The sequence below is a fragment of the Chelonoidis abingdonii genome, chromosome 15 (assembly GCF_003597395.2).
Source record: "Chelonoidis abingdonii isolate Lonesome George chromosome 15, CheloAbing_2.0, whole genome shotgun sequence".
NCBI classification, from domain to species: domain Eukaryota; kingdom Metazoa; phylum Chordata; order Testudines; family Testudinidae; genus Chelonoidis; species Chelonoidis abingdonii.
This window is the reverse complement of record NC_133783.1, coordinates 33245287-33271454: the sequence shown is the minus strand read 5'-3', so window position 1 is coordinate 33271454 and position 26168 is coordinate 33245287. Positions and strand designations below refer to the sequence as shown.

The 26168-nt window shown below is 42.9% G+C and overlaps 2 protein-coding genes across 2 annotated transcripts in view; both read right to left on the bottom strand.

The window, feature by feature from the left end:
- The window catches only part of NOC3L (NOC3 like DNA replication regulator), a 51992-nt gene extending 46796 nt beyond the window's left edge, over positions 1–5196 (bottom strand). Inside the window, exons 1-3 of the mRNA XM_032793109.2 lie at positions 5115–5196; positions 3494–3701; positions 2194–2311 (exon numbers count right to left, since the gene is read on the bottom strand). Coding sequence (XP_032649000.1) covers positions 2194–2311; positions 3494–3701; positions 5115–5123 — 335 coding nt within the window. The 5' untranslated portion in view covers positions 5124–5196. The remainder of the gene's footprint in view (positions 1–2193; positions 2312–3493; positions 3702–5114) is intronic.
- Positions 5197–8831: 3635 nt separating this feature from the next.
- TBC1D12 (TBC1 domain family member 12) overlaps positions 8832–26168 on the bottom strand; it is a 90981-nt gene continuing 73644 nt past the window's right edge. Inside the window, exons 8-15 of the mRNA XM_075072692.1 lie at positions 25351–25364; positions 22542–22585; positions 21096–21135; positions 20990–21064; positions 19884–20012; positions 19510–19619; positions 17614–17872; positions 8832–10640 (exon numbers count right to left, since the gene is read on the bottom strand). Of these exons, the coding sequence (XP_074928793.1) occupies positions 10572–10640; positions 17614–17872; positions 19510–19619; positions 19884–20012; positions 20990–21064; positions 21096–21135; positions 22542–22585; positions 25351–25364 (740 nt within the window). The 3' untranslated portion in view covers positions 8832–10571. The remainder of the gene's footprint in view (positions 10641–17613; positions 17873–19509; positions 19620–19883; positions 20013–20989; positions 21065–21095; positions 21136–22541; positions 22586–25350; positions 25365–26168) is intronic.

Genomic DNA, 26168 nt, shown 5'->3' with positions numbered 1-26168 from the left:
AGCCCGGTGAACCGGGCATGGGCCCCGGTGCCGGGGGAGGAGAAGGGGCGAACCCCCCATCCTCTTAAACTATATACACTAACTACAACTATACTAACAGTAATTAATAAAGAACTAGAGAAAAACTATGTACACTAAAAAGCTAAAGCACGAGCGAATCACTAGGGAGGTGGAGATCAGCTAAGCTGCGCTCCACTGTCCAACGACCGACACGGGCGGTAAGAAGGAACTGAGGAGCGGTCGGGCCAGCAGGGGTATATATTAGGCGCCATACCGGCGCCATTCCAGGGGGTGACCTGCCGGCCCACCAAGTGTTGCTAGAGTAAAAGTTTCTCCGACGAACGTGCACGCAGCGCGCGCACACCTAACTGGAATGGATATGAGCAAGCACTCGAAGAAGAACCCTTCTTCTGGAGTCAAGCAGCTTAGGCACCTAAGCTGTTTCTTGTGGGAAGTGCCTAATTCCATGCCTAACAGTCAGAGGAGGTGATGCCACTGTTACCTACCTTATAATTTTAGCCTAGTGGTTAGAGCACTTTCCTGGGCTGTGGGACACCTGGATTCAATTACCTCCTCTGCCTGATGAGAAGGAAGAATTTGAAAAGGAGTCTCCCATCTCTTTGGAGAGTGTTCTATCCGCCAGGCTATGCGATATTCTGATGTGGGGCTCCCTCACTCTCTGCTGTTGAAGCTGTTCCATTTTCAATAAATAAAGAGTCATTAGAGCAGGGGGACTGGACCTTGCAACTCCCATCTCCCAGGCTAGAGAGTCTCTCACTCTTTTTCTCTGGCCCAAGTACTTTAATTAATCATTGGGCCAAAAACCTATAAGGGAGGCACAACCGCAACCACCTCTGGCCAGATTTTGAATGGGGCCTGATCCAGTAGATATGCTCAGAGCACTGAACTAAGCCCTGTAGTTAAAATAGGCATCATTCCCCCAGTTTATGGATCATGCTGAGGCTTAGGCAAGAGATGGATACCTGAGCACCAAGAGTGTGGCAGCAGCAGACATGACCAGAAGCAGAACTTAGAACTTTTATAGGAAAACTTTAGGCACTGATGTAGGTGCCTACAGGGTTACATAGCAGTTGAGTGAGGATTCTGTGGGTTGGTAGTGGCTTTTACAACTGGAATTTAGGTGCCTGAAGTCCCTCTGTGGATCTTGGCCATAGTGGCTACAATGCAGATGTTTCTATGAACTTTTCACAATTGATAGGAATAAAAAGCAGAAGAATATGGGATTTAAAATTGGAAAATGCTACATTCTGTGCTTTAGAAGACAATATGAAGTAACAAAAATTTGGCACAGTGGCTAATTTTCAAACGTTTATCTCAACAATTTAAAAATGTCTTTTTAAAACGAAAAGGAACTTAGTCAAACTAAAAGATCTATACTTGCACAATGTAATTCAATAAATACACACATTTACAGTTTTCTATTTCAGCTGTTCTGTAACAAATCTGGAAACCGAGCTGTATTTTAAAAATAAAATTGTATCTTAGCTAACAACCTGAAGACCAGCTACAGCATTTTACATTGCATGACAAATGCAGGAAAGCTGTAACTCTGTACATCAAAAATTATTTTTTAGCATGTTTCAGACACTGGTCTACATTACTGATTAATAGTTTATAAAACTTAAGAAAATCCATTTGAATTAGGATTAGCATAAATGTTGGAAGCAGAAAGTTACTTCCTTCTTTTAAAAGCCAAAATTAATTCCAAATCAATATTCTTTTAAAAAAAGAGAGTCCTCTGAGCTGATGCTTTCTATATCAAATGAAGCAATTTTTTTATAACCCATGAAACAGAAAAGTTTAGTTTATACTGGAAATTAGAACTAACTATTAACTTCACAGCTCCCATGGTCATGGCATTTCCTACATGTGACCACTAGTAGGAGACTGGTTCCTTCTCCCTAGCTACTACCACTGCATGTAGGAACCAAAACACATCTTGAGCTTTGGGGATTTCATCTGCCTCACACAAGGGAGCTGAGACAGGAGTTAAAATTGTGCAGACAAGGTATCTTGGAAGAAAGTAATTTCCCAGCATTAGAGGGTTGCTACAGTAGTGTTGATAAATGTGTTAACAGAAAATGTGTGACTAGAACAAGAAAAGTCTAAAATTGGAAGCATTATTAACCTCACTACAGCTTATGGACGGGAAGGGTACATCAGAATACTTACATAGAAGAAAGGTCTCTCGTTACAAATGATGCTTTTTGAGCTAAATCTTCCATTAATTTCAGGTCATCTTCATCCATCATATCCAGTGGAAGAGCTTCCTCTTCCTCCTCTCTTTCAGCTGTATCAGAGAACAATGGATAGACTTGTGAGCCACTGCACTTGTATGCAAACTTCAAAATACACCTTTCCTGTATTTGTCAAGTCTTCTCAGCTCCACATTCCAGCCCCAATCCTACAAACACACATGCTGAACTTTAGTCCTGTGATTAGACCCATACACAATAGTAGAACTATTCCTACGAATAAAGTCACTCACAAAAGTATTTGCAAAATCGGGGCCTTAAGTCTTCCTGGCTCCACAACCATTATCTAGATCATAAAAAAAGGACCTCATCAATCTCACTAGGTCAAATAAACCTGACTCTGAAGAATAATCCCATCTGAAAGGATTTCATTTGGGGCAGTCATGCCCAAATAATTCTTTCCTTCATATTTCTAGTGTTAGGAAGGTGGTTTTGTTCTCTTTTTGAAGAAAAAGAAAATAAAAGCTAGTACATGTGCATTCTGTATCATACCACGTGCAAGCTCCATCATCAAGGAATCTATATGAACATTTTTGACCTGCTTAAGTGATATGTGGGCTTGTTCTAAAAAGACAGAATAGTTAGGAATTCAGGTTCAGTATAGCTTTTGAGTCTGAGTCTATAGGAATGTACAAACCTGACAGCCGGAAAAATAAGAGGCTCAGGATCTAGTTTGGAATAGGACACAAGAAAGTGAGCAGTGCAGTTACCAAACATAATACTGAACATAAACTGGTCCAGACAGTAATCTATGCAAGCACTCTTGAGGATAAGAAAAGAAAATTCAGAGACATCAGGAATGAAAAAAAGTGATTGTGTGAATATTGAAGCATAAAGTTTGTCTTTATAACGGGCAACTCTGATGTCATACTTTTCCTGCAGTTCATTTTGCAAAGCACCGTATACTGTTTACTCGTGCATAAAAAATAATCTAAGCATTATTACAATTTTCTCACCACACTCCATGCATGTAACCCTTTGATGCGGTGGCAAAGAATTGACTGATAATAATCTACAAAAAGGAAAATCAAGACTCAAGCATCTGTACATATTCACTAATGGCAATATCAGAATAAAGAACAAATTTTTAACTACTGGGTTCAGTTCTGGTTTCACTAGATACAAATTACAATGTCATGCTTACCTCTCATCCCCATCTATGCAAAATGAATCAGAAACCTTGCTAAATTCACTACCTGACACAAGCAAACACTCACCTGCATGTTTTTTCTTGTTTTCTTCCAATGGAACAGATGTTCTGGCTGTAACATCTTTGACAGCTTGCCTAAGTTTTCTTTGCTCTTTTCGATATTTCTTAGCAATGCTCTGCTGCTTAAACTGTTTATTCTTTAACTTGTTGTCAAGTTTTACTTTACTAGTTTTCAGCAACTTGCGAAAGCTTGGAACTCGTTTTTTATTTTTTCTCTGGAAATCAACAGAAAACTTCAGTTAACTGAAGAGTCATGTTTATTTTTGGAAAAAAAAAAAAAAAGGCACTAAATTTAAGTGAAAGATTTAAACCAGACATGCTAATGCTCAGTAACACCTGTGCTGGATAACATATCTTGTGAACAGATTTCTGTGCTTAGGTTTAAAGTATACCCAATTCCTAATTAGTGAAATTAATGTATTAAGGGGAATAACCTGGAAACAAACAGGCCAAAGATTTTACATAAACATTTCTAAACAATCCTAATTGATATTTCTGTGATCTGTTCCTACGATAAGCTGTACAGCAGGGATTGGCAACCTTTGGCATGAGGCTCGCCAGGGTAAGCATCCTGGCAGGCCGGGCTGGTTTATCTGCTGCATCCGCAGGTTCGGCTAATCGCAGCTCTCACTGGCCGCGGTTCACTGCTTCAGGCCAATGGAGGTGGCGGGAAGCGGCGGCCAGTAGGTCCCTCGGCCCACGCCACTTCCCACCTTCCCCATTAGCCTGGGACGGCGAACCACAGCCAGTGGGAGACACGATCGGCCGAACCTGCAGACACGGCAGGTAAACAAACCTGTCCAGGCTGCCAGGGGACTTAACCTAGCATGCCAAAGGTTGTCGATCCCTGCTGTATAGCATGTAGAATGATGGAGACCTAGTTCATGACTAGGGCTCCCAAGAACCATGGGAGTACAATGTCCCTGTTAATTTTATTATCAGCAATCTTGGAAGCCAATTTCCATAAGATATCACGGATCTGCTTCTGAGTTATCTGTAGGGCTGATGAAGTGAACATTTCAAAAGGTGCCAGGCTTGCTCCCAAACAAGTATAAGGCAGAGGAGTAACTGGACAGCACTGTCTCTTCATATGAGGGCTTTCACAGCCCTCATCTATCTCCTCACCCTTCCTCTTCAGCACCAGGCCTGAGGTGCTGCTGATGGGGACAAGGCGGCACAGAGACAGGGAGCTTTGGCTGGCGTCAGTCTCTAGCCGACAGAGAACCCCAGAACCGTCTCTTTGCGCTCCACTGCCGGGCCACCTTGGAGAGGCTGCGCGGGCGTCAGCAGCCAGTCAGCACGGGGCACAAGGCACCCGTGTGCCTGCCCCAAAAGGACACCACAGGCCCCACAGCTCATAGCCCCGGCCATGCGGGTGGGCGCTACACCGCCAGCCGCCCTGCCATAGTCCGGCTCTCCCCCTCACAGTCCCTGTGCCCCCCAGCTCCGAGCCTCCTACAGCCACACCCCCACACCCCGCCTCTCCCCCACAGGGCCCCGCTTCCCCCACAGCCACACACCCCTTACCCTGCCCCCCACACACACACAGGGCCCCGTTTCCCAGCACGGCTCTCCCCCTCACGGCCCGTCCCCCATTGCCCCGCAGGGCCCAACCCAGGGCCCCTCACCGGCTTCATTGCGGCGGCTCTGGGGGTCCCGCACACACGTGGCCGCTGCGCAGGCCCGGAAGCGCGGGGCTGAGCTGCCTCACAGCGGCCTCTGGCGGCCGGAGGCGAGCACGGTCACCGCTCGTGGTGTGTTTGGCTGCGTGCCACCAGGCCCCGGTCGTGTGTACCCCCGCCCCGCGCCAGCTCGGCCCCGCCCCCCGCCAGCCAGCTGGGGCTGCAGCAGCCCGCCTTAAAGGGCCCCGGGCCCGACCTGCACTCCGACAGGAGAGGCAACAGCTGCAGGCGTAGCCCTTGAAATACTAGTCCTGACACTGCGTGAGATGCTGTTTTGCTGAAAATGTGAAACCGACTCACCGTTCTCCATCTCTGGAGTTATTCCTGGTTAGCTGCATGTGTGGAGACTACATGGACACAAGAGAGTTAATCAATCAGGAACAACTCCACATGAAGACAAGTCAGTGGTGGTTTCCAGGCCCAGTTTTTGACCAGCCAGAAAAATATTTACTGGTACTAGGAAACCTGCCACTCTCACCCAGGGATGCTGAAACAGTTTTTATAATGGGGGTGCTGAAGCCATTGAACTAAACTGTAAACCCTGTTTATAATGAAAACCACATCATGCCAGCATCCCTGCACCTTTTGTTCCAGCACCTATACCCTCACTCTGCTAAGTCATACCTAAACCAAAATGACAAGGTGAAATAGAAAACATTCCTAACCAGTAACGATTCAGCAAGATTTGAAAGCACCCATTTTGTTCTGTATAGTAGCTAAATCACCTACTTACACTCCTGTTCACTTCACACAGCATGAAACCAACTTCTTTTGAAAGCTGTTTCACATGAATTTGAAACAAGTCATAGTATCCCAATTAGGCAACCTTCAAAACTGGCTGAAGTTAGAATGATCTGTCCCTAACATAAAGCAAACAGTTAGCTAAAGGCTATTTTGTTTGTTTTCCTACATGAGTTGTTTGGGTGTCTCTGAAAAGGTTTGTTACTTCCTGTGAAATTGTGTTGTCCTAGTTTATAAAACTAGCATTGCTGGTGCAAGAGAGTATCATTCTTTAGCCTCCATTAAGTTTGACTCTTCTATCCCTCCACAATCCATATGCTTAACACCACAGCAACTAGGCTTCCTGTGAGCAAGGCTGAACCCTTTAGCTTCCCAGGACTGGTAGAATATCATTCCCCATTACTGATGGCCTAGCTAACATAGGTTGGCACTTGGTACCATGAACATTGTTCCTCTAATTAAGAAGAGCTGAGAGAAAGCCAACAGGACTTGGCTCTTCCAAACAGCTGGATGAATGTCTTTGCTGTCCCTAAGACAGAAGTGAACTGACAACTAATACCCTAGCTAAAGTCCTAAGATAAAGCAGCAGATACTGAAATCAATTATTATTCTATCCACACCCCACCGCACCACATCATGGGATTATTTGCATAACCGTCACAGGTATACTCATTGATATTTGGCAAATTAAGGATCAAGGTCTGACAGAAGCAGAGAGAGTTTCCAGCTCATAATCCTTTTTGAAAATTAAGCTACAAATTGAGGGTACTAACAAATTGTTACTACTACTTTACACGTTGATCACAAGAAGTCTGGACAGAATTTCAAGAGTTTATCGTCTGAATACATGTTTAGGGACATGAGGTTTTGACATCACTAGAGGAAAATAGTTGTACATTTTGTCTATGACCAACTTACAATTGGAGGCTGAGCACAGACTACTCCCCACCCTCCTGTCTTCTGAAACACCAAAAAAAAATTGTTATATGAAGCACTGTCGTATCCTCATTCTATAGTAAATACTTATATGGTCCCCATCAGCACCATATCTGAGCACCTAACAGTCTTTAATGTATTTATCCTCACTACAGGTTCCCAAGTCCTAGGCAACTACCCTAACCACTGGGTCATCCTACTTTTTTCCCATCTTTTTTTAAAATAATTCACAAGCATTGGTGTGAGTTGTAATGCAGAACCATTTTTCTGTTTTGGATTTTCATTGAGCATAGTTATTAGTAGGTGCTTCATGAAAGCACCTCTGAGGATAGGACAAGAAGCAAAGGGCTTAAATTACAGCAAAGGAGGTTTAGTTGAACATTAGGAAAAATTTCCTCTCAGGGTGGTAAAGCACTGGAATAAATTGCCTAGGGAGGTTGTGGAATCTCCATCTTTGGAGATTTTTTAAGAGCGGGTTAGACAAACATCTGTCAGGAATGGTCTAGAATAGATAATACTTAGTCCTGCCATGAGTGCAGGGAACTGGACTAGATGACTTCTCAAGGTCCTTTCCAGTCCTATGATTCTATGAAAGCAATAGTAACCATTTCCAACATGTGCTGGTTCTGGACCAATCCTTTCATTATACCCTTGATGATCAGACTGATCCTTTATTAGCATTTAACTTCAGCAGAAGAAAACCTTCGGGTAGGGTGACCAGACAGCAAGTGTGAAAAATCAGGACACTTTTTTCAAGGGGGTGAGGGGACCGTATAGTTGCGTATATAAGACAAAGATCCTAATATCAGGACATCTGGTCACCCTACCTGAAGCACATATGATATTACTGCTCATAATTCAGATGTCTCCTATACCCAAATTACTATCCAATTAATGTTAATCACTTTATTGCCTGAATTGTAATACTGTCCTCTTCTGATCTATTGACAGAGGAAAGGTCACCATCATACCTCTTCTGTCCAAATTTTCACTATTTCTCTGACGTAGAACAAGGTTTGGTGATGATAGCAGACTGATTTCCACCTCCTCCTCACACTATCAGAAAAGCAACCCCTTGTCAGAACAAATTCAACATGTGCCTTTGGATCAACAATAGAATAAGGCGTGACTCACTGAATACAAGTCAGTTTTTCCATCCCCTTGACTGTCTCTGGCAACACAGCTAACATGTCCATCTATTATCAAGATAGCAAAATGCCCATCTTGACTCTGGCTCCATCAATGACCCAAGGACAGGACCACAAATGGAATACTTTCATGGGGGCATTCTCCACATCCCCAGCCTAGCTCACCAGCAAACCAGCACACACAGATCAATATCAACTCATTTGTATTACAGTAGTACCCAAAAGGCCCCACTATTCTGGGCACTGTACATACATTAAATGGGATAAATCAGCAATGTTGCTGAATCTATCAGCAACGCAGTATATCAAGCTCATTAATAAATACATTATTTTAATTTTCCTCACTACAAGAAAATCCTTTAGGTACAACTATCAGATTGAAGAGAAAAAAGTTTTGCAAGAAGTTTTTTAGGCAAGAGTTTTCTCCTGTATTAAATTAAAGTTGTATGAGAGGGGTAGCCGTGCTAGTCTGGATCTGTAAAAAGCGACAAAGAGCCTTGTGGCACCTTACAGACTAACAGAAGTATTGGAGCATAAGCTTTCGTGTGTGAATACCCACCTCATCAGATGCATGTGGTGGAAATTTCCAGATGCAAGTTTCTTCATGAGGTTGATGGATTTCCACGCCATACGGCTAAATGCAGTGCCTTGCATGGTGTCAGGGCACTGCATTTAGCCGTATGGAGTGGAAATCCATCTGGAAATTTCCACCACATGCGTCTGACGAATTCACCCACGAAAGCTTATGATCCAATACTTCTGCTAATCTATAAGGTGCCACAGGACTCTCTGTCACTAAATTAAAGAAGATGTCCCAAAAGGGAAAAGACACAAGTACTTGTTCTGCTTATGAGTTTTATTTACACAGGATTGTTACTAGTGGTCTTAAATGAAGGCTAGATCCCTTCTATTTACAATTTTATATACATGTTTGTACTTGAAAAGTAAGAAAACTGTACAACAGAACTCAAAAATAAAATACAAATAAATTGGATCCAATTAAAGTAGTGAATACACAAGAAAAAATCTCAGACATTTTAACTTTAAATTGTATGTTATGAGTAGTATATTTAAATGTAGTTTTAAACCAGATAGCGACATAAAAAGTTTCACCACACTAATTCAAATTTTTAACCAGAACAAGTTATGCAGACTCTGCTTTTAACACTGGACAACTGAAAAAACCTCCCAAATTTAAAAATATGTAATGATAAATCTGACTTCATTTCCACAAAGAGGGACCAATTACAAAATCACAGGTAAGCAATTTATTTACATTAAATACTATCAAAAATGGACTCAGAGCAAGTGTTAGCTACTTGCAGTATTATCCGTTTTCAATTTCTAATCCCTAAGATCGAATGTTGTGTTTTACATATTTTAGAAACTAGGAAATTTCTGCTTGTGTGACATTTACCATATGATCTTATTTCTCATACAATTAAAAGTACTGCCAAACAATATGCTTTTTGGATTTTTTAGTATTGCACACCATAAAAAAGTTTCAAAAACTATTCCGTCTGCATTTTTTTTCAGCATTTGTGTGTGGACTGAAATTTATAGTATCAATGCTCCTGAAAACATACAGAAACTTGTCAGAAGATTGTTTTTAGTGTTTACCTTCAAGCATAAGAGTGAACCATTTCTTTTATTAGTAATGGTTAAGCAAGATAAAAAAAACTGTTGGTGGCAAATAACTGTTAAAAGGAAAATTAAGTGGATATTCCATGAAGTAAGCTGCACACCCAACACTTCAAAAAACAAATGACTGAAGCCATCTGTTACCCATGCTAACTAGATTAAGAACTGTAGCAGCAGTATACCTACCCATGCTACCATTATACTTTAATTTGCAGTGTACAAACACTTTTATAATACACTACAAATAATGGGCCTGATCTTACCACCATTTAAGTCAACTGGTCTTTTGCTGCCAATTTCATCTGTAGCAGGACTGGGCACAATATTTCCATGGCTCCTGAGTTAAATTTGCCTAAGCTGAAGAATGAAGCTACAATTTAAGTGAGCTAAATAAGACATACCCCAACGCTTTATATTATCTGGTACAAACTAACCTAAACAAACTCATTTGGTCCACAATATTTCTTACTGGTTAATTGTGGAGGTAATATTTGTACCAGAGTGTTTGGTTCAGATAGCAGTTCTTGGGCCTCATTTAATATTTAACGTTTTCATTACTCTCCCAAAAAAGTGCCTTTGTGGTATTTGTAAAAAAATGTATGCCTAAATTTTTGTAAGTACCAACAAAATTTATTACAAATGTTTATTGCATTCAGCAGATTCTTTTTAAATATTAAATATTTATTACCCACTTCTCAGTTTCACAAGTTTTAGTATTTTGCTCTCTGTGAAAACAATTCTTCCCACAAAAAGCTACTTAATACTGGCAACAGACTGAAGATTTCATCAATTTCTGCCACTATATTCAGTCAAATACTGTCTCTCTTCATATTTCTTAAGCTTTTCTCTATAGTGGTTTTCATGTAAAAATGATGTAATAATTCCTTTTTAATCAAGTGGTTTTCTACAATGTCAATAGACCTTTACATTATGGAGATTAGCTTTTCAGTGCTGGGCTATGGTTCTTGTCAGCTTCTTTGTTGTCCTTCATTAGTGAGGCAAACACCTATAAATTAATGTTAAAAAGGCAGGTTAAAATGACATGTAAATATTAAAAAAATTTTAAACCTAATTAACATTTATCATAACATATGATCTCTTTATAAGGGTAGCCTAAGACAGATGTTTTTCTCAACAAGGATTATTTACATTTATCATAAACCTGAGGATCCCTGCGTTTCCCCTAATGTCTAATCTTTAGGCCAAGTGTTATAACTGCCATCCCACACAAGAAGAGTCTGACTGAAAGGGACTAGAAGCCAGATACCACTAATCCTTATTGGCCACAATCAAGGCATTTCCCTTTCCCCTCCATCCTAGGAAGTAATCCCACAGCTCCAGCTTCGTCCAGAAGCAAACAGCTGAGCTCAGACATTTGACATAGCAAAGCACTATCAAGTAGCCCAGCTCACATGACGACTTCACTTAATAAACTACCATATATATTTGGTTTATGGATGAGTCTTTTTAGTTTTAAAAAAAAAAAAAAAAAAAAAAAGGAAGCGCCAGTGAATCGGGTCAGCGTATGAACAGGTATAGAGGGAGAGGTGGGACACAACCCCTCTCCCAAACAGAGGGAGCAAGGAGAGGCAGTACAGCCAGCAGAGCCAGAAAGGAAGAGGCAGGGCCAGAGCCTCTCCGCTTCTGGCCACGCTGCTCTCCCTCCAGCCTCTGAAGCAGCTGCAGTTCTGGGGCTGGCAGGCTGCAGCTGTGCCACTTGGCCCCGCCCCTCAGAGCAGGCTGTGGCCGCGCCACCCAGGCCACTGGAGCATGCTACAGCCCTGTCACCTGGCCCAGCCCGCTGGAACATGCAGCCATACCGCCCAGTCTGGCCCGCCAGATAAGGTGGGAAGGGATGGCATGGGGAGAATATGGGGGTCCTGGGCTGGGGTGGGAGGTCATGTGGCGGGGTGGGATCCCAGGAGTTATTCCCTGACCCCCAGCTTCTCCCCCCCCAAAAAACCATTTCCCCACCAGTTGCTGTCCTGGCCCATCAGGGTAAGCAGCTGGCACACGGGGACACTTTGTTTACCTCAAGTGTCCACAAGCAAGGAGGCAAACCTAAGTAAACAAACCATCTTGGCCCACCAGCGGCTTATCCTGATGGCCCGAGAGCCAAAAAGCTTGCTGACCCCTGAATTATAGGGTCATCTTATGAATGGGTCATAAAAATTTTCCATTTTTACTTATCCATCGGGGAGGAGGGGGTGTCAGCTTATAAATGAACCAGCTTATGACGGTCCCTGTTCTTCACTGCTCAAGGGCACTGTGCAAAAGGGCCTGATATAGCAAAAATGCGTTTGGCATCTCTTTCATCCCAACCATAGGCTTTGTACTCTTGTAGTCTGATATGAACTTCACCAACAACAATGCAAACATTTGCCGAATATTGGATTTTAAATATTTTTCCTACAATTTCTAAAGAAAAAAATTCTGGGCACATATAGAAAAACATGACCAGCTCCTGAGCTGCTAACGCCCACAAGAGATTCAAATGCCACAACAATTCAAAGCTGCACTAAACAGAAGCAAGATATTTTGCTGAAAAAGTGCCCCGTAAAATTCACTTTAAATCCTATCTCTTGGTCAATTTTCCAGTTAGGACATATTTCATATAATAAATAAATTTAACGTTTTACCGTAAATATTTGTTTTCTGGACTTATAACTCAACTATGGCATTTTCCCCTACTGTTTCTGCACTGGACTGGAAAGTTGGTCTTACACAGAGTCCTAAGAACGCCTGAACCTATTCATTTTAGGGCAACCATTTTATTATGGTCATGGAGCTTTGAAGAGAACCAGGTAGCAGGCAAAAAACACAACTCCTCATAACTCTTGTTCTTCAAGATGTGTTGTTCACGTCCATTCCAATTAGGTATGCCCGCGCTGCATGCACTGCAGTCAGAAAGTTTTTCCCTTAGCAGTATCCATTGCGTCAACCTCAGGTGCACCGTGGGGTCGCACCTTTATGGCACTGGATATAGGACCCTGCCAACCCCCACGCTCCCCAGTTCCTTCGTGCCAGCTGCTCTGACAGAAGGGTAGGAGGGTGGGAATTGGAATAGACATGAACAGTTATGAGAAGGTAGGTAATCATTTTTAATTCGAGAGCTTGTTCATGTCAGTTCCAATTGGGCGATTACTAAGTCCAAGTCTGGAGGCGGGGTCGGCGCTCAGAGGTTTGCTGACTGTCGCACCGCTCTACTGAAGACTGCATCATCTATGGCCTACTGGGCGATAGTGTAATGTGAGGTAAAAGTATGTACTGATGACCACATTGCCACTCTGCATATTTCCTGGATTTGGAACATGCTCCAGGAATGCAGCTGATGAAGCCTACGCCCTCGTGGAGCATGCTGTAAGGTTGTAGCATGCCCAGATGCAGGACATGATCCATGACAAAATCCCTTTCATTCCGTACACTACCTGAATGGACTTCCGGAACAGTTTTGTTTGCTCAGTGTAAAAGGCAAATGCCTGTCCAACGTCCGCATGACATTCTTCCTCCCTGCTGCTGGAGTGCAGATTAGGGCAGAAAACTGGGAGACAGATGTCCTGGTTGACATGAAACTGGGAGACAACCTTAGGAATGAAAACTGGATGCAGCCTGGACTGAACTTTGTCCTTATAGAACACAGTGTAAGGGGGCTCTGATATTAAGGCTTTGAGCTCAGACCCTTCCTGGCTGACATGATTGCCACCAGAACCACCACCTTGTATGAGAGTATATGTTACCAGAGGTTCAAAAGATGAACCCATTAGTCTGGAAAGAACCAGGTTGAGGTCTCATGCCTGTCAGATGTGCAGGTATAGCTGCTCAGGCCTTTCAGGAAAAGACCAACCATGGGGTCGGCAAAAACCTACCAACCACCTGCACCTGGATGGAAGACAGAAATGGCAGTCAAGTGAAGCTTTATTAACGACATGGACAACCCCTGCTGCTTGAAATGGAGAAGATAGTCCAGCATGAGGGGTATGGACAGCGTTGTGCTGACCAGACTGAAAATCTCCTCTACTTGGCCAGATAGGTAGCCCTTGTGGAAGGTTTCCTACTGCCAAGGAGACTTGTCTGACCGGGTCCGAATAAGCGAGCTCCATTTGGGTTCAGCCATGGAACTTCCACACTGTGAGGTGCAACTATTCAAGGTTCAGGTGCTGGAGACGGCCGTGATCCTGAGTTAGCAAGTCCAGGAAGAGCAGCAAGGTGATTGGGGCTTCCACGGACATTTCCAGAAGAGAGACATGTACCAGTGCTAACAGGGCCAGGTTGGAGCTACCAATATCATTGAGGCCTCATCACTCTGAACTTTGAGGAGCACTTTGTGAACAAGAGAAATGGGAGGGAATGCATTCAAGAGGTTTCCCTTCCAGGGAAAGGGAAAAGCGTCTATGATAGAGCCCGAGCTGTGAATCAGGAAGGAACAAAAATACTGGTACTTCCTGTTGCATCGTGTGGCAAACACGTCTATCTGGGAAAACCCCCACTGTTGGAAGATAGAGACTGCAAAAATCCAGGCACAAGGATCACTTGTGGCCGTGGAATGACCTGCCGAGATAATCCGCCAATCTGTTCTGTACTCCAGGGAGGTACGAAGCTTCCAGGTGTACTGAGTGAGCTACGCAGAAGTCACACAGTTTGAAGGCTTCCTGGCACACAGGAGAGGAGCGTGCACCCCGTCTGTTTATATAAAATATCACTGTCATGTTGTCTGTTATAACGAATACACATTTCCCCTCCAGATGAACTCGCAAGGCCTGGCATGCTAGGCGGACCGCTCTCAACTCTCTGATGTTGATATGGAGGGAGGGCTCCGTCTGTGACCAGAGATCTTGGGTCCTGAAGTCTCTCAGGTGCGCCCCATCTCCCACCCCAATGCAGACGTGCCCATCACCAGCAAAAGGGATGGTTGAGGTCTGGCGAACGGGACCCCCGCGTTCACCACCCGCGGGTTGAGCCACCACAGGATGAGTCAAGGACAAGATGAGGTAAAGTGACTATCTTGTCCAGACCATCCCAAGCTAGCCATGCCTAAAGAGGCCAGAGTCCGAGTCTGGCATGCTGTACGACATAGGTGCAAGCGGCCACATGTCCCAGAAGCTTCAGGCAGCTCCTTGCTGTGGTGGTAGGAAACTGTCTGAGGTTTCAAATGATGTTGCCCAGGGACTGGAACTTCCATTCCAGGAGGTACACCCTGGCCTGTGTGGACTCTTGTACCGCCCCTATATACTCTATCCTCTGAACTGGGGACAGAGTTGACTTTTGCATATTGAGAAGCCTAGTTCGTCAAAAGTTGCTCTTATGAAGCCGACTTGTGCCTCCACTTGCATCCTGGAGCGGCCCTTAATTAGCCCAGTCATTGAGGTATGGAAAAACCTGTACCTGCTGTCTGCGCAAGAACACAACCATGACTGCCATGCACTTGGTAAACACTCGAGGAGCCACTGACAGGCCAAACAGGAGGACCGTGAACCAGTACTGACTGTGTGATCGCAATGTGAAAGTAAGTGTCCTTCAAATTGAGAGCAGCAAACCAGTCCCCTGGATCCAAGAAAAGGATAACGGAGGCCAAAAAACCATGCAGCTCCTGAGGAACCTCTTCCACTGAGGGCTGCCTGAAGTGAGGCTTCGGCAACCAGCTTTACTTCCTCCACTTGGGAGGAGAATTCTGCCTTGGAGTCCTCCAGCAACAACTCCATGAATTTGGCAGTTGTAATTGCCAGGTGGTTAGAGATCCAGAGTTGTAGCCCCCACAGTGGCATACATTTTCCTCCTGTTTTTTTGGGAAGGGCCCTGGTAGCCTTGGTTCCCACTCATTCACCACAGCTGCCACTAGGGAGTCCGGGGGCAGATGGATATAGAGGTGCTCAAAACTCTTTCCTCTTTGCTGTTGGTAGTAAATAGGCTGGAGTCTGCCACTAGGTCTTAGTAGTCTCTTGTCTGGTCCCTATCAGAGGCAGAGTAAAATGGGAGGGACCAGAAAGGGCAAGGATGTCCATCATCAGGTCAGAGAACTCGACCACCTCCTCAGCCTGGATGCCCTGCTGGAGCACCCTACTGTCCTCTAGGGCTGGGGCCGTTGATATGCCCGCCACTGCCTTGTCAGGCGAGGACGACGACAAGACCCTAGGTGGGAGTGGGTCGTGCTCGCTACCCTCGACATCAAGGGGATCTCACTATGCAGCCAGTGCAATCGGTGCCGCAGCGAGCATGGCCGACGTCCATGCCAGTACTGGAGGTATCGGTGCCAGGAGTACAGCGACTGTCTGGGAGGCTGAAGGCACATATGACACCGACTCCACAGAAGCCGACCTAGAACAGGACCGGTGGCTCTGGCCCTGGTGGAAAGCCCATGGGGTTCAAAAGAGTCACGGGGCTGCCAATGACCCAGCCATGGTCCCAGCTGCAGGACCTTAAACTCCTGCTCCTTCTGGACCTGATGCGGTAGGACTCCACTTCTGACTCAGAGGACTCTGTATAAGAGGACCATGCAGGAGTGGAACCCGTCAGTGCCGGAGAGCAGCATCTAGGGCTAGGGGACCAACGCGGCTCGCATACCCATGTGCTCATTGACAACACCAGTCACTGGTGCCAAGGAGATGGCAACCAGGGCAGCATCAGCACCAGTTTGCCCCCCATCTCGGGGCGGGGGGAGAGGGGAGGTGATGCCATGAGGGCAATCAAGTCTTCAGCCGGTTCAAATGCCTTCAGCATAGATGGCACCTGCAAGTCACGGCTCTCCCGAACCGGGGAGTGGAGGGGGTCAGGACTCAACTGGTCCCGGGGGGAGGGGCAGGAATCAACATGACTCTCGATGCAGAGGCCGAGCTCACGTGGCCCAACACAGGTCTCACAGTGGGCTCCTATAGCGCTGCTCTGGCCATGAGGAAGCACCCCTCTCTGGTCTTCTCTTCTTGTGGAGGACTGGAGCAACATAGGTGTCCCGCACTGCCCTGTATGGAGCTCCTATGGAGCAACACCTTCCGGTGCCAGGAGTCTCAGAGTCCTTTCTCGGCGCCGACTCGTGTCCTGACTGTGCCGGGGCACCACACACCAGTGCCGAGGCTCTTGGAATCGACCCCCCCCCCATCAGGGTCCAAATGGGGGCACAAAGTAGTCTCTGTCAGAAGTCCCTTGAGGTGCTGCTCCCTCTCTTTTTGGGTGCTTAGGTGAAAACTCCTGCAGATCTTGCAGCACTCCTTGAGGTGGCCTTCTCCCAGACACTTCAGGCAAGAAATGTGAGGGACACCTTTTGGCATATGCTTGCCACAGTCTATGCAGGGTTTAAACCCCAAGAATTGAGGAATGCCCTGGTACTGGAGGAAAAAAAAAAAAAGAGGGGAAGGGGAGAGTGCACCCCCAACTAAATCCTAACTAATACAACTATACACTACAGACAAACTATTTACACGAAGTAGTCAAGAAACTAAGGGAGTTGCACTTACAGAGTGAGAGCCATGAGCATTCCAGCCAACCGTCACTGGTAATAAGAAGGAACTGAGGGAGTGGCAGGTTGGCAGAGTCCTATATCCAGCACCATAAAGGTGCGACCCCAGGGGGCACCTGAGCCGATCCAACGGATACTGCTAGGGAAAAAAAACCTTTCCGAATGCCATGCACAGGGCACACACACCCCTAACTGTAATTGACATGAACAAGCACTCAAAGAAGAACTGTCATTCTTGCACTTATTTTCCAGTGAAGGAAGTAGTAAGCCATCACCTCCATGAATGACACCAGATAGGCTCTTCAAATGGATAAGAAGGATGCACTTCACATGAAGAGAGAGCAATCCAAACATATGCTTTTAATACAGTTTTTTTTAAATAAAGAAACACCACATACAACAGATTTCCAGCAGAAAGTAGGATCTATAATGGGGGAATTATCCTACATGTTTTGAAATTATACAGGCCACTGTCTATTTTGAGAAATGTATATTATTAACAACTTTTAGTCACATTATTATTTTCGCTCACCTGGGCCCATTTTTTGTTACTATTTTGCATCTGAATAGCTGCAATGCAACTAAAAAGCTTTTCTGATGTGATGTCTTCAGGCAGTTTTGTTAGAAACTGTGCTATATGAATGAAGTCCATCTGTAGGAGGATATCTTCATATAATCGAAGGATTCCTAATCCTGTTCTAAACAAAAACTCTTCTCCGTCTCTACAAAAGACATCCCAGACTCGACAGGCCAGATCAAGTGGTAGTGACTTGCTGTAGAGTGTGAAGATCCTATAATGTATAAAATGGTAACCAGTTAGTGCTATTGTTTTACTTCAGAAACATGATCGGATCCCAAACCCCTCCCCTAGGTTACTGAAAGCTATCAAATGACAAATTAGCACTGACGTTCAAAAGCTAAATGTTTTCTAGTTTTATCCTTTGTCAAATAGCTGCAATCTTAAAAGCTAGCAGAGTTTTAGATGGTCCCCTAGAATTTAAATTCCCAATCTGAGATTGTCTGCTATTTCCTTCTCATGCTACAGGGAATACTTCATTTGAGAGCCTTCCTTTTTCCCTCCCCCACAGAGCAATTCAAATATTCCCCACCCACCGCAGTTCAAATGTCTCCAAAGAGACAATGTGGAGTAGGGATATACAACACTCTGAACAGGGCTTTCTCCTTGACTTTTGTTTTGGTTTAGGCTTCAGTAGCATTTTTATCCAGTTGACTTGAAAAGGCTTGAGGCATCATATGGACATATTCAAAAACAAATTTTAGCTGTTCTGATGGCAGTCAAATATGACAGTCAAACTTTAGGTTGATTAGCAGTTTCTGAACAATTTTAAATTTTTTAAGGACAGATCAACATTTTGTTATTCTGGGGAAATGATGGTATGAAATTTACTCAGGTGACATTAGACATTGGCAGCACATACAATTCATGACATACATTCAGGATCACTTCATTTCTAAATCCAGTTATTTCTGGGATGAAGCAAAACAGCTCTTCAATGCACACCACCTCACAAAACACTTCACAGTTGTAAAAGGAGAATATCGGAATCAATTAAGACTTGAGGAAACTTGATTAGAGGAAAACAAATGTTTTTTTACATTTGTGTTTATATTGGTGGCAATCCAAAAACTACTTTGAAGATGTGTGGATGTAGCAAATTTTAATTATTTTCTTGCCAATACATTTTAATATATTTGATATAATAGCACTACCAATTAATATGTCTTGTAGTTGGATCAACTCAATTAAAAAGTGTTTTTAAAATGTTATTCTGTTAAATGTATATATAAATATGTATTACGGTACTTTGCTCACATTTTTAAAGAGTATTGTTTTCCATTCTTCCTTTATTTTTTCTCCTCCAATTTGAACATTAAGTACTTTTACATGTTTGTTACCCCTAAGTCTATACTTTCATTTTAATTTATTCTTTTATTCTGTCTTTACCTTAGTTTTCCCTTCAGATTCTCCTCTTACTCTTTTATTCAGCATCCCTTTACTGCTCCCTCTACGACTACAACTGGACCAAAATGTCACTCCTTTGAGCCTCCTCTTCCTGCCCAGGTTACAACTAAGCATCTCAACTATGTGGTATTGGAGCGAGGTCAAAAAGCCTACTAAATTCTTTGAATGTTGTTTTCTATATGAACATATGTGTTATTTCTACTTCCAGTTCATAAATGTATATTAATGCTGGAATTATGTGCTCCTATCAGGGCTGCAATGAGATATGCAGCTGTGCAAAGTAATTCTCCAGGAGTTCGTGAGACCCAGAAAGTTTAGAGGTAGTTTTAGGTCTCACAAACTCATGACCTATACTGTACTTCTGCTGGGGGAAAAAATGATGCAAAATGGGGGAAAAAATCACAGGCAGTTGCTAAATCAGGTTTGCTGTGACCAATAACTTACCAGTCTATCAAGTATATGTCTGGAGTAAGACTATATGATTTGAAATGAAGAAATAGTTTTGGGAGATTTTCTTCAAAGAATACTTCAAACGCTGCAAAATATTTCAGCATCTGTAGAGGGAAGTATCACAAAAATTGAAGATCTTCGAACCTTCAAACTCGTCCATAGTACAACAAATTCTGCTTTTTATTTCTCTCTAGAAATGTGTGTCTTTAGGTAATTAATCACACTAGCTTGATTGTCTAATTCTAACCATCATTAGAAATTGTTTGCTATCCAAACGAATGAAGGATTAAAATGTTACTAATAGCAAGAATACCTTCTGAATCAAAGAATAAAATCAAGGTCTAATACTTCACAATTGGTTAGCATACCATGCTGTGATCCACACGAAAAAAGGCCAGCTGGCATGGCTTGTTTAGGAGGTTTGCAAAGGCAATGAAAGCATCTGCCTCTTCCAGATTGAGAATGAGTACTGCGGCAATGAAGGACATCCCTTGTACCTTCAGTGAAGAAGTGCAATTAGCACACAAAGAATAAATAGCACAGTATCTTATATGTTTGTAAATGCAAATATTTATAATCTGCAATGTGTCATTAACCAGTTACAAAAAATTTTGAGATGTATACAAGATAACATGGTTAAGTAAAGGCAAAATATTAAATCAGTAATTACAAAATTCTTTACAACACGTAGCTAAAAACAGCGATAACATGGCTCCAAGAAAATCATATTTATTGTACAGAAGTAAGTTGGAGATGTTTGTCACTGAGGTTCCAGGGACATCTTGGGTGATCAAAAGTGCTCTGGGATTTGGAATGCCCCCTCTCTTTAGGAAAGGCAACAGGCTGGATGCAGAGCTCATTAGCTCAGCAAAGACAGAGTTTGGTCCCAAATTCATTGTTCAGGTATGGAAAAACTGCTACAGGGAAACGAATCACATGGGAAAGGGTTCAGGCACAGCCAACTACATCGGAACAGAGAACACTCCAGTTACACACTAACGTCAACTGGAACATTTCCATTAGCTAATGCCATTTGTTCTCATGACCCCAGCTCACACTTCCTAAGTGCATATATAAATAGTTAGCTACATTTAAATTTTTACACCTCTGCTGCCAGGGAATCTAGGAGCAGAGAAGTCAGAGTGCCTATCCATTTCTCCCACTATTTCTACCTACTGACATGTTTCACCTCCATCTCATCTAGATGACAACAGTGTTTGGGAACTTTTAAAAAAGAGCATTATAACAGCAACAATCTACTTTCTTTACAGAACTTCCCTACCTGTAACAGGGACCATAATATCAAGTAGTTTTTCAGAGAGATATGCATCATATGCTCATTAAGATGGGAACTACTTTCAAAACTGCTGGTAGCACAGCACAATAAAAGTTTAGAGAACTAGAAGCTTTGATATACTGCAACTTAAATATCTGCACTATAAAAAATATATCACTGCATAGAGCAAATACTTACATATCCCACATCAGGTCTGTAACACGTATATGCTCCTAAGACACTATGCAAGAGATCATGATATGGACCTCCCTTGGAGAGAGAGAGAAAAAAAAGTGAATTCAAACTGAAACAGGTACAGAGAAGGGCTACTAGGTTTTCCATTCCTCAGCTTATCCCATCTTATGAAAGGAGACTCAAAGAGCTTGGCTTGTTTAGCTTAACCAAAAGAAGGCTGAGGAGAGATAATTGTTCTTTATAAATATATCAGAGGGATAAATATTGGGGGGGGGGGGAGAGAAAGGGCAAGAGGGAATTATTTTAAGCTTTAGTACCAATGTGGACACAAGAACAAATAGATATAAACTGGACACTAGGAAGTTTAGACTTGAAATTAGATGAAGGTTTCTAACGCATTAGAGGAGTGAAGTTCTGGAACAGCCTTCCAAGGGGCAGTAGTGGGGGAAAGACAAGAACAAATCTGGCTTCAAAAGACTAAGCTTGATACGTTTATGGAGGGATGGTATGATGGGATAGCCTAATTTTGGCAATTAATTTCGTTAGCTTAAACCATATTACAAAACAGATCTAATAAAATCGGTTTAGCGCTGTCCACAGTGGGATCCCGAAATCGATTGTTTGCGTCCAGGGTCCAAAGCTACCATCGATTTCAGGAGCGGTGCACTGTGGGTAGCTGTTCCTCAGCTATCCCATAGTTCCCACTTCCGTGTTGAGAGCACATGCCTGATGGGGCAGAAAACATTGCCCCGGGTGGTGCTGGGTACAGCCTCACCCCTCCCTTTGTGAAGGCAGCAGACAACCGTTTGGCGCCTTTTTCGCGGAGTGCATTGAGCAAACGCCATAGCACAGCAATCTTTCCTTTTTTTTTCACGTGGTGGGGGGGGGAAATAAACTGAGGAGCTGTTCCCTGAACCACGCCAGACACTGTGTTTGAACCTACAGACATTGGGAGCTCAGCCAAGAATGCAAATAATTTTCAGAGACTGCTGTGGACTGTGGGATAGCTGGAGTCCTCAGTACCCCCTCCCTCCCTTCATGAGCGTCCATTTGAGTCTCTGGCTTCCCGTTACGCTTGTCACGCAGCGCTGTGTATCCTGGAGTTTTTTATTCAAACGCTTTGGCATTTCGTGTTCTGTAACGGAGCTGGATACAACAGATTTGTCTCCCCATACAGCGATCAGACCTAGTATCTCCCGTACGGTCTATGCTGGAGCTCTTTTTCGATTTCAGACTGCATCGCCAGCCGTGCTGATCAGAGCTCCACGCTGGGCAAGCAGGAAATGTAATTCAAAAGTTCGCGGGGCTTTTCCTGTTTACCTCCCCGCTGCATCCGAGTTCAGATTGCTGTCCAGAGCGGTCAGTGCTGCACTCTGGGATGCCGCCCGGAGGCCAATAACGTCGATTTCTGTCCACACGAACCCTAATCCGAGTTATCACTATCGAATTTAGCGCTACTCCTCTCGTTTGGAGGAGTTCCGAAATCGATTTAAGGAGCCGTTTAAAGTCGATATTAATGACGACGTCGTGTGAACGGACACAGCGTTAAATCAACCTAGAGTAATCTAAACCAATCAAATCCAATTCATTATTTTTAGACTTCAAAGGCGAGACCCTAAAATTATATTGCTATTTGTTACCACTGAATCCTCCAACTTCACCATTACCCCACTAATTTTGCTTCAGGTATCTTTACCAATTTATAAACGCACATTTCGTTAAAATATAGTGTTTAATGTCAAGAATACCATCACTGCTACATTTTTAAAAACAAAACACCCCACACAACACAAACATTACATGTGTTCTTTGGTTTCAATTGGGCTAATAAAAATCTACAATCTCACTTTGCGTTATTTTGAATAGGGACACACATAAGTGCAAATAAACTTATCATTCAAGTGACCCACAAGCCTCTTCAAACTCTTGATATACAGTACCATTAATGTGAATCACAAAGCTTATGGCCTCTATCATGAAACAGATTTTTAAAACCGTCTCACCTTCTGAAACAATTATAGAAGGACGGAAATGTTGCGTGATATTATCCAGCCTTTTACTTAGTTTCCAGGCTCTGGCGCTCACGCGAAATAAATGTAGTCAAACTTTACTAATTCTGGGTCACTGAGAACGAAAATGATGCTTAAAATTGTTGATTGGCTCTAGTCTAGCTGTTGGGCTCCAGACTACAGCAGTGAATCTCCTGGCAGGTGATGTTAGGGTTTCCATGTTCCGTGACCGTCAAAAGGATCTTGTCCCATTCTTCTTCATGAAGGTGATCTTGTAGCCTGCAACAACATCGATGGTGTGATGGCAGCCTCAACATCGTTCACGATCCAGATGAGTGGAGACTGTTCATTGATTCATCGAAGACGAGTCTTAAAGCTGTTTTGCTGCATAATGGCAATGTTTTGCCATCAATTCCAGTTGGTCATGCAGTCCATATGAAGGAAACCTATGACAACATGAAACAACTTTTGAGGTGCATAAACTATGACCAACATCAGTGGCAGCTTTGTGGCGATTTGAAGGTTGTTGCTCTCTTGCTTGGTCTGCAGACTGGATACACAAATATACTGCTGTTTTCTCTGCGAATGGGATAGTCGTGCAGAGATTCCCACTACATCAAGAAAGATTGGCCACTCCGACAGTCATTGGAGCCTGGGAGAAAAGTGTTCAGCATCCACCACTTGTTGAATCAAGGAAGATTTGTTACCACCCTTACACATCAAGCTGGGTCTGATGAAGAACTTTGTCAAGGCCATTGACAAAAACAAAGCAGCTTTCAAGTACCTCCGTGGAAAATTTCCAAGGTTAAGTGAAGCTAAGATAAAGGAAGTGTCTTTGTTGGTCCTCAGATTCGTATGAACTTCTTCGAGATGATGCATTTGACCATGCACTGCGTGGCAAGGAAAAGACGGCATGGAAAGCCTTCCAGTTAGTGGCAATAAATTTTCTCGGAAACAACAAGGCAGACAACTACAGGTTGTTGTGGAAAACCTCCTCAAGGCATACAAAAGCCTTGGTTGCAACATGTCACTAAAGATACATTTTTTGCACTCTCATCTAGATTTTTTTCCACCGAACTGCGGAGCAGTGAGCGACGAGCACGGCGAGCGATTTCACCAGGACATTGCAACAATGGAGAAACGCTATCAGGGCAAATGGAGCCATCAATGCTTGCAGACTATTGCTGGACAGTGACAAGAGATGCTCCATTTAATGAATACAAAGACAAGCCAAGAAGCGCCGAGTAGACACTGAATAGACTAAACTATGTACATAATAGTTTTTTTGCCTTTTGTTTCATAATAAATTTTATTTATATAACCCTTTTGCTGATTTTTAAAGTGTTACATAAACAGGACAGGTGAAATATTATCATGTAAAGCAACCATAAACACATGAAAAGACCTAGGTTTACAATTTATGATTAAAAACTCTACTATCTACACAATTACACATAGACATAAAATGTAAAAACTTAAAATATCTTAGAAACAGTAGCCAATCAGTTGTTTTAATTGTCATATTTGAATTCAGCACATCAAATACATAATAAATACCACATTTTATCTCTGAAGCAACCCCTCTTAAGGCATGCTACAGACATTGTAGGTGCCACCTAACTGTAGAGGATGGAAATACTATTCATAGATACAAGATCTAATACTATCATTTCACATTAAAATAGGCTCATGGAACACCCAATTTGGTGCCCTGAGTAGAGGAAGCTCTTTGCCACGGTCTTTAGTATCCACTGCTTCACCTCTGTGTCAGAAACTATACAAGTATCAGATCGGGCGGGGGGGGGGGAGGGGTGGAGAGAGAGTGGGAAAAAAAAAAAAAAAAAAAAATCAGGCTTTCTTGTTGTTTCTCATTTCCTCCCAAAAAACCCAGTAGGTTTCTGCCCAGCTGATACCTTGGAACCTTCCCGTTTTTTTTAATTGAGCAGGTCAACAGAAGATAAAAGAAAATAAGATTATACAATAAGTTCTTGCCTGCCTTTGATTCCCCTTTTTTTGCTGCCCCTGGACCTCCCTACCACCAATTTGGCAACCTCCATGTTTTTATTATGCCTCTTAACTGCCATTTCTGTTTGAAAATCGTTCTAGGGTCAATATGGCTAGTAGAGTTCACACAACTCCTATTAGTGGAGGCTCTGGAAGCAATGTCATGAAGGGAGAACCAGAGTTAAACAGCTCACTTTACTAATCCAGAATTGTCACTCTAGTAATTCAAGAATTGCCCAATAAATTTTCAGTGGTTAGCAGCAACACTAATTTCAAGTTGTTATGTTAGCCAGAATTTAGCACCAAGATACACATAGCAAACTGCCTTAAAGACAGGTTTCGGGAATGCACTGCCTGTGAAACGCCTGTTTTAAAATCGAACAAGTTAGAATGGAAAATATTAATTCTTGTAACTAACTCCAAGTTGCTCTTTGACAGTTTTTTTTTTTTTTAAATCTTACTGGACTACAAAAAAAGTTCACGTCATTGAAATTCTTCATTTTCTCTTATTAAATGCTGTTATAAAATTTCAGAGTATAATACTCGGTTTTCCATTAATTAAATGCTTGTCAGTAAATAAATACTATAACAGCCAGTAGGGCAGTATCATGCTACCTGTCAAACATTTAAAAGCTAGAAAGTTATTGGAGGAAAGAAAAAATAGATGAAAACTGGTAAAATACATAAGATTAGAAAAAGCTTTTGGAAAGATGTGAAAAAAGAAGCCCAATCTTAAATAACATAGAGTAAAATCTCTGCGTATTTCTGGACTTCTTCTACTAATCATCTTCCTGTTTCTGCCTTAGGAAAAGTTAGATGCCTGCAAGTCACCAGGCCTGGAGAAATGCATCCTAGAATACTCAGGAGTTAATAGAGGAGGTATCTTGAGCCTCTAGCTCTTATCTTTGGAAAGTCATGGGAGACGGGAGAGATTCCAGAAGACTGGAAAAGCTGGCAAATAATAGTTGCCCCATTATAAAAAGGGAAATAAAAACAACCCAGGAAACTTACAGACCAGTTCGTTTAACTTCTGTGCCCGGGAAGATATATGGAGCAATAATTAAAGATCATCTGAAACACTTGAAGGTGCGTAAGGTGATAGGGAATAGCCAGCATGGATGTAAAGAACAAATCGTGTCAAACAAATCTGATAGCTTTCTTTGATAGGA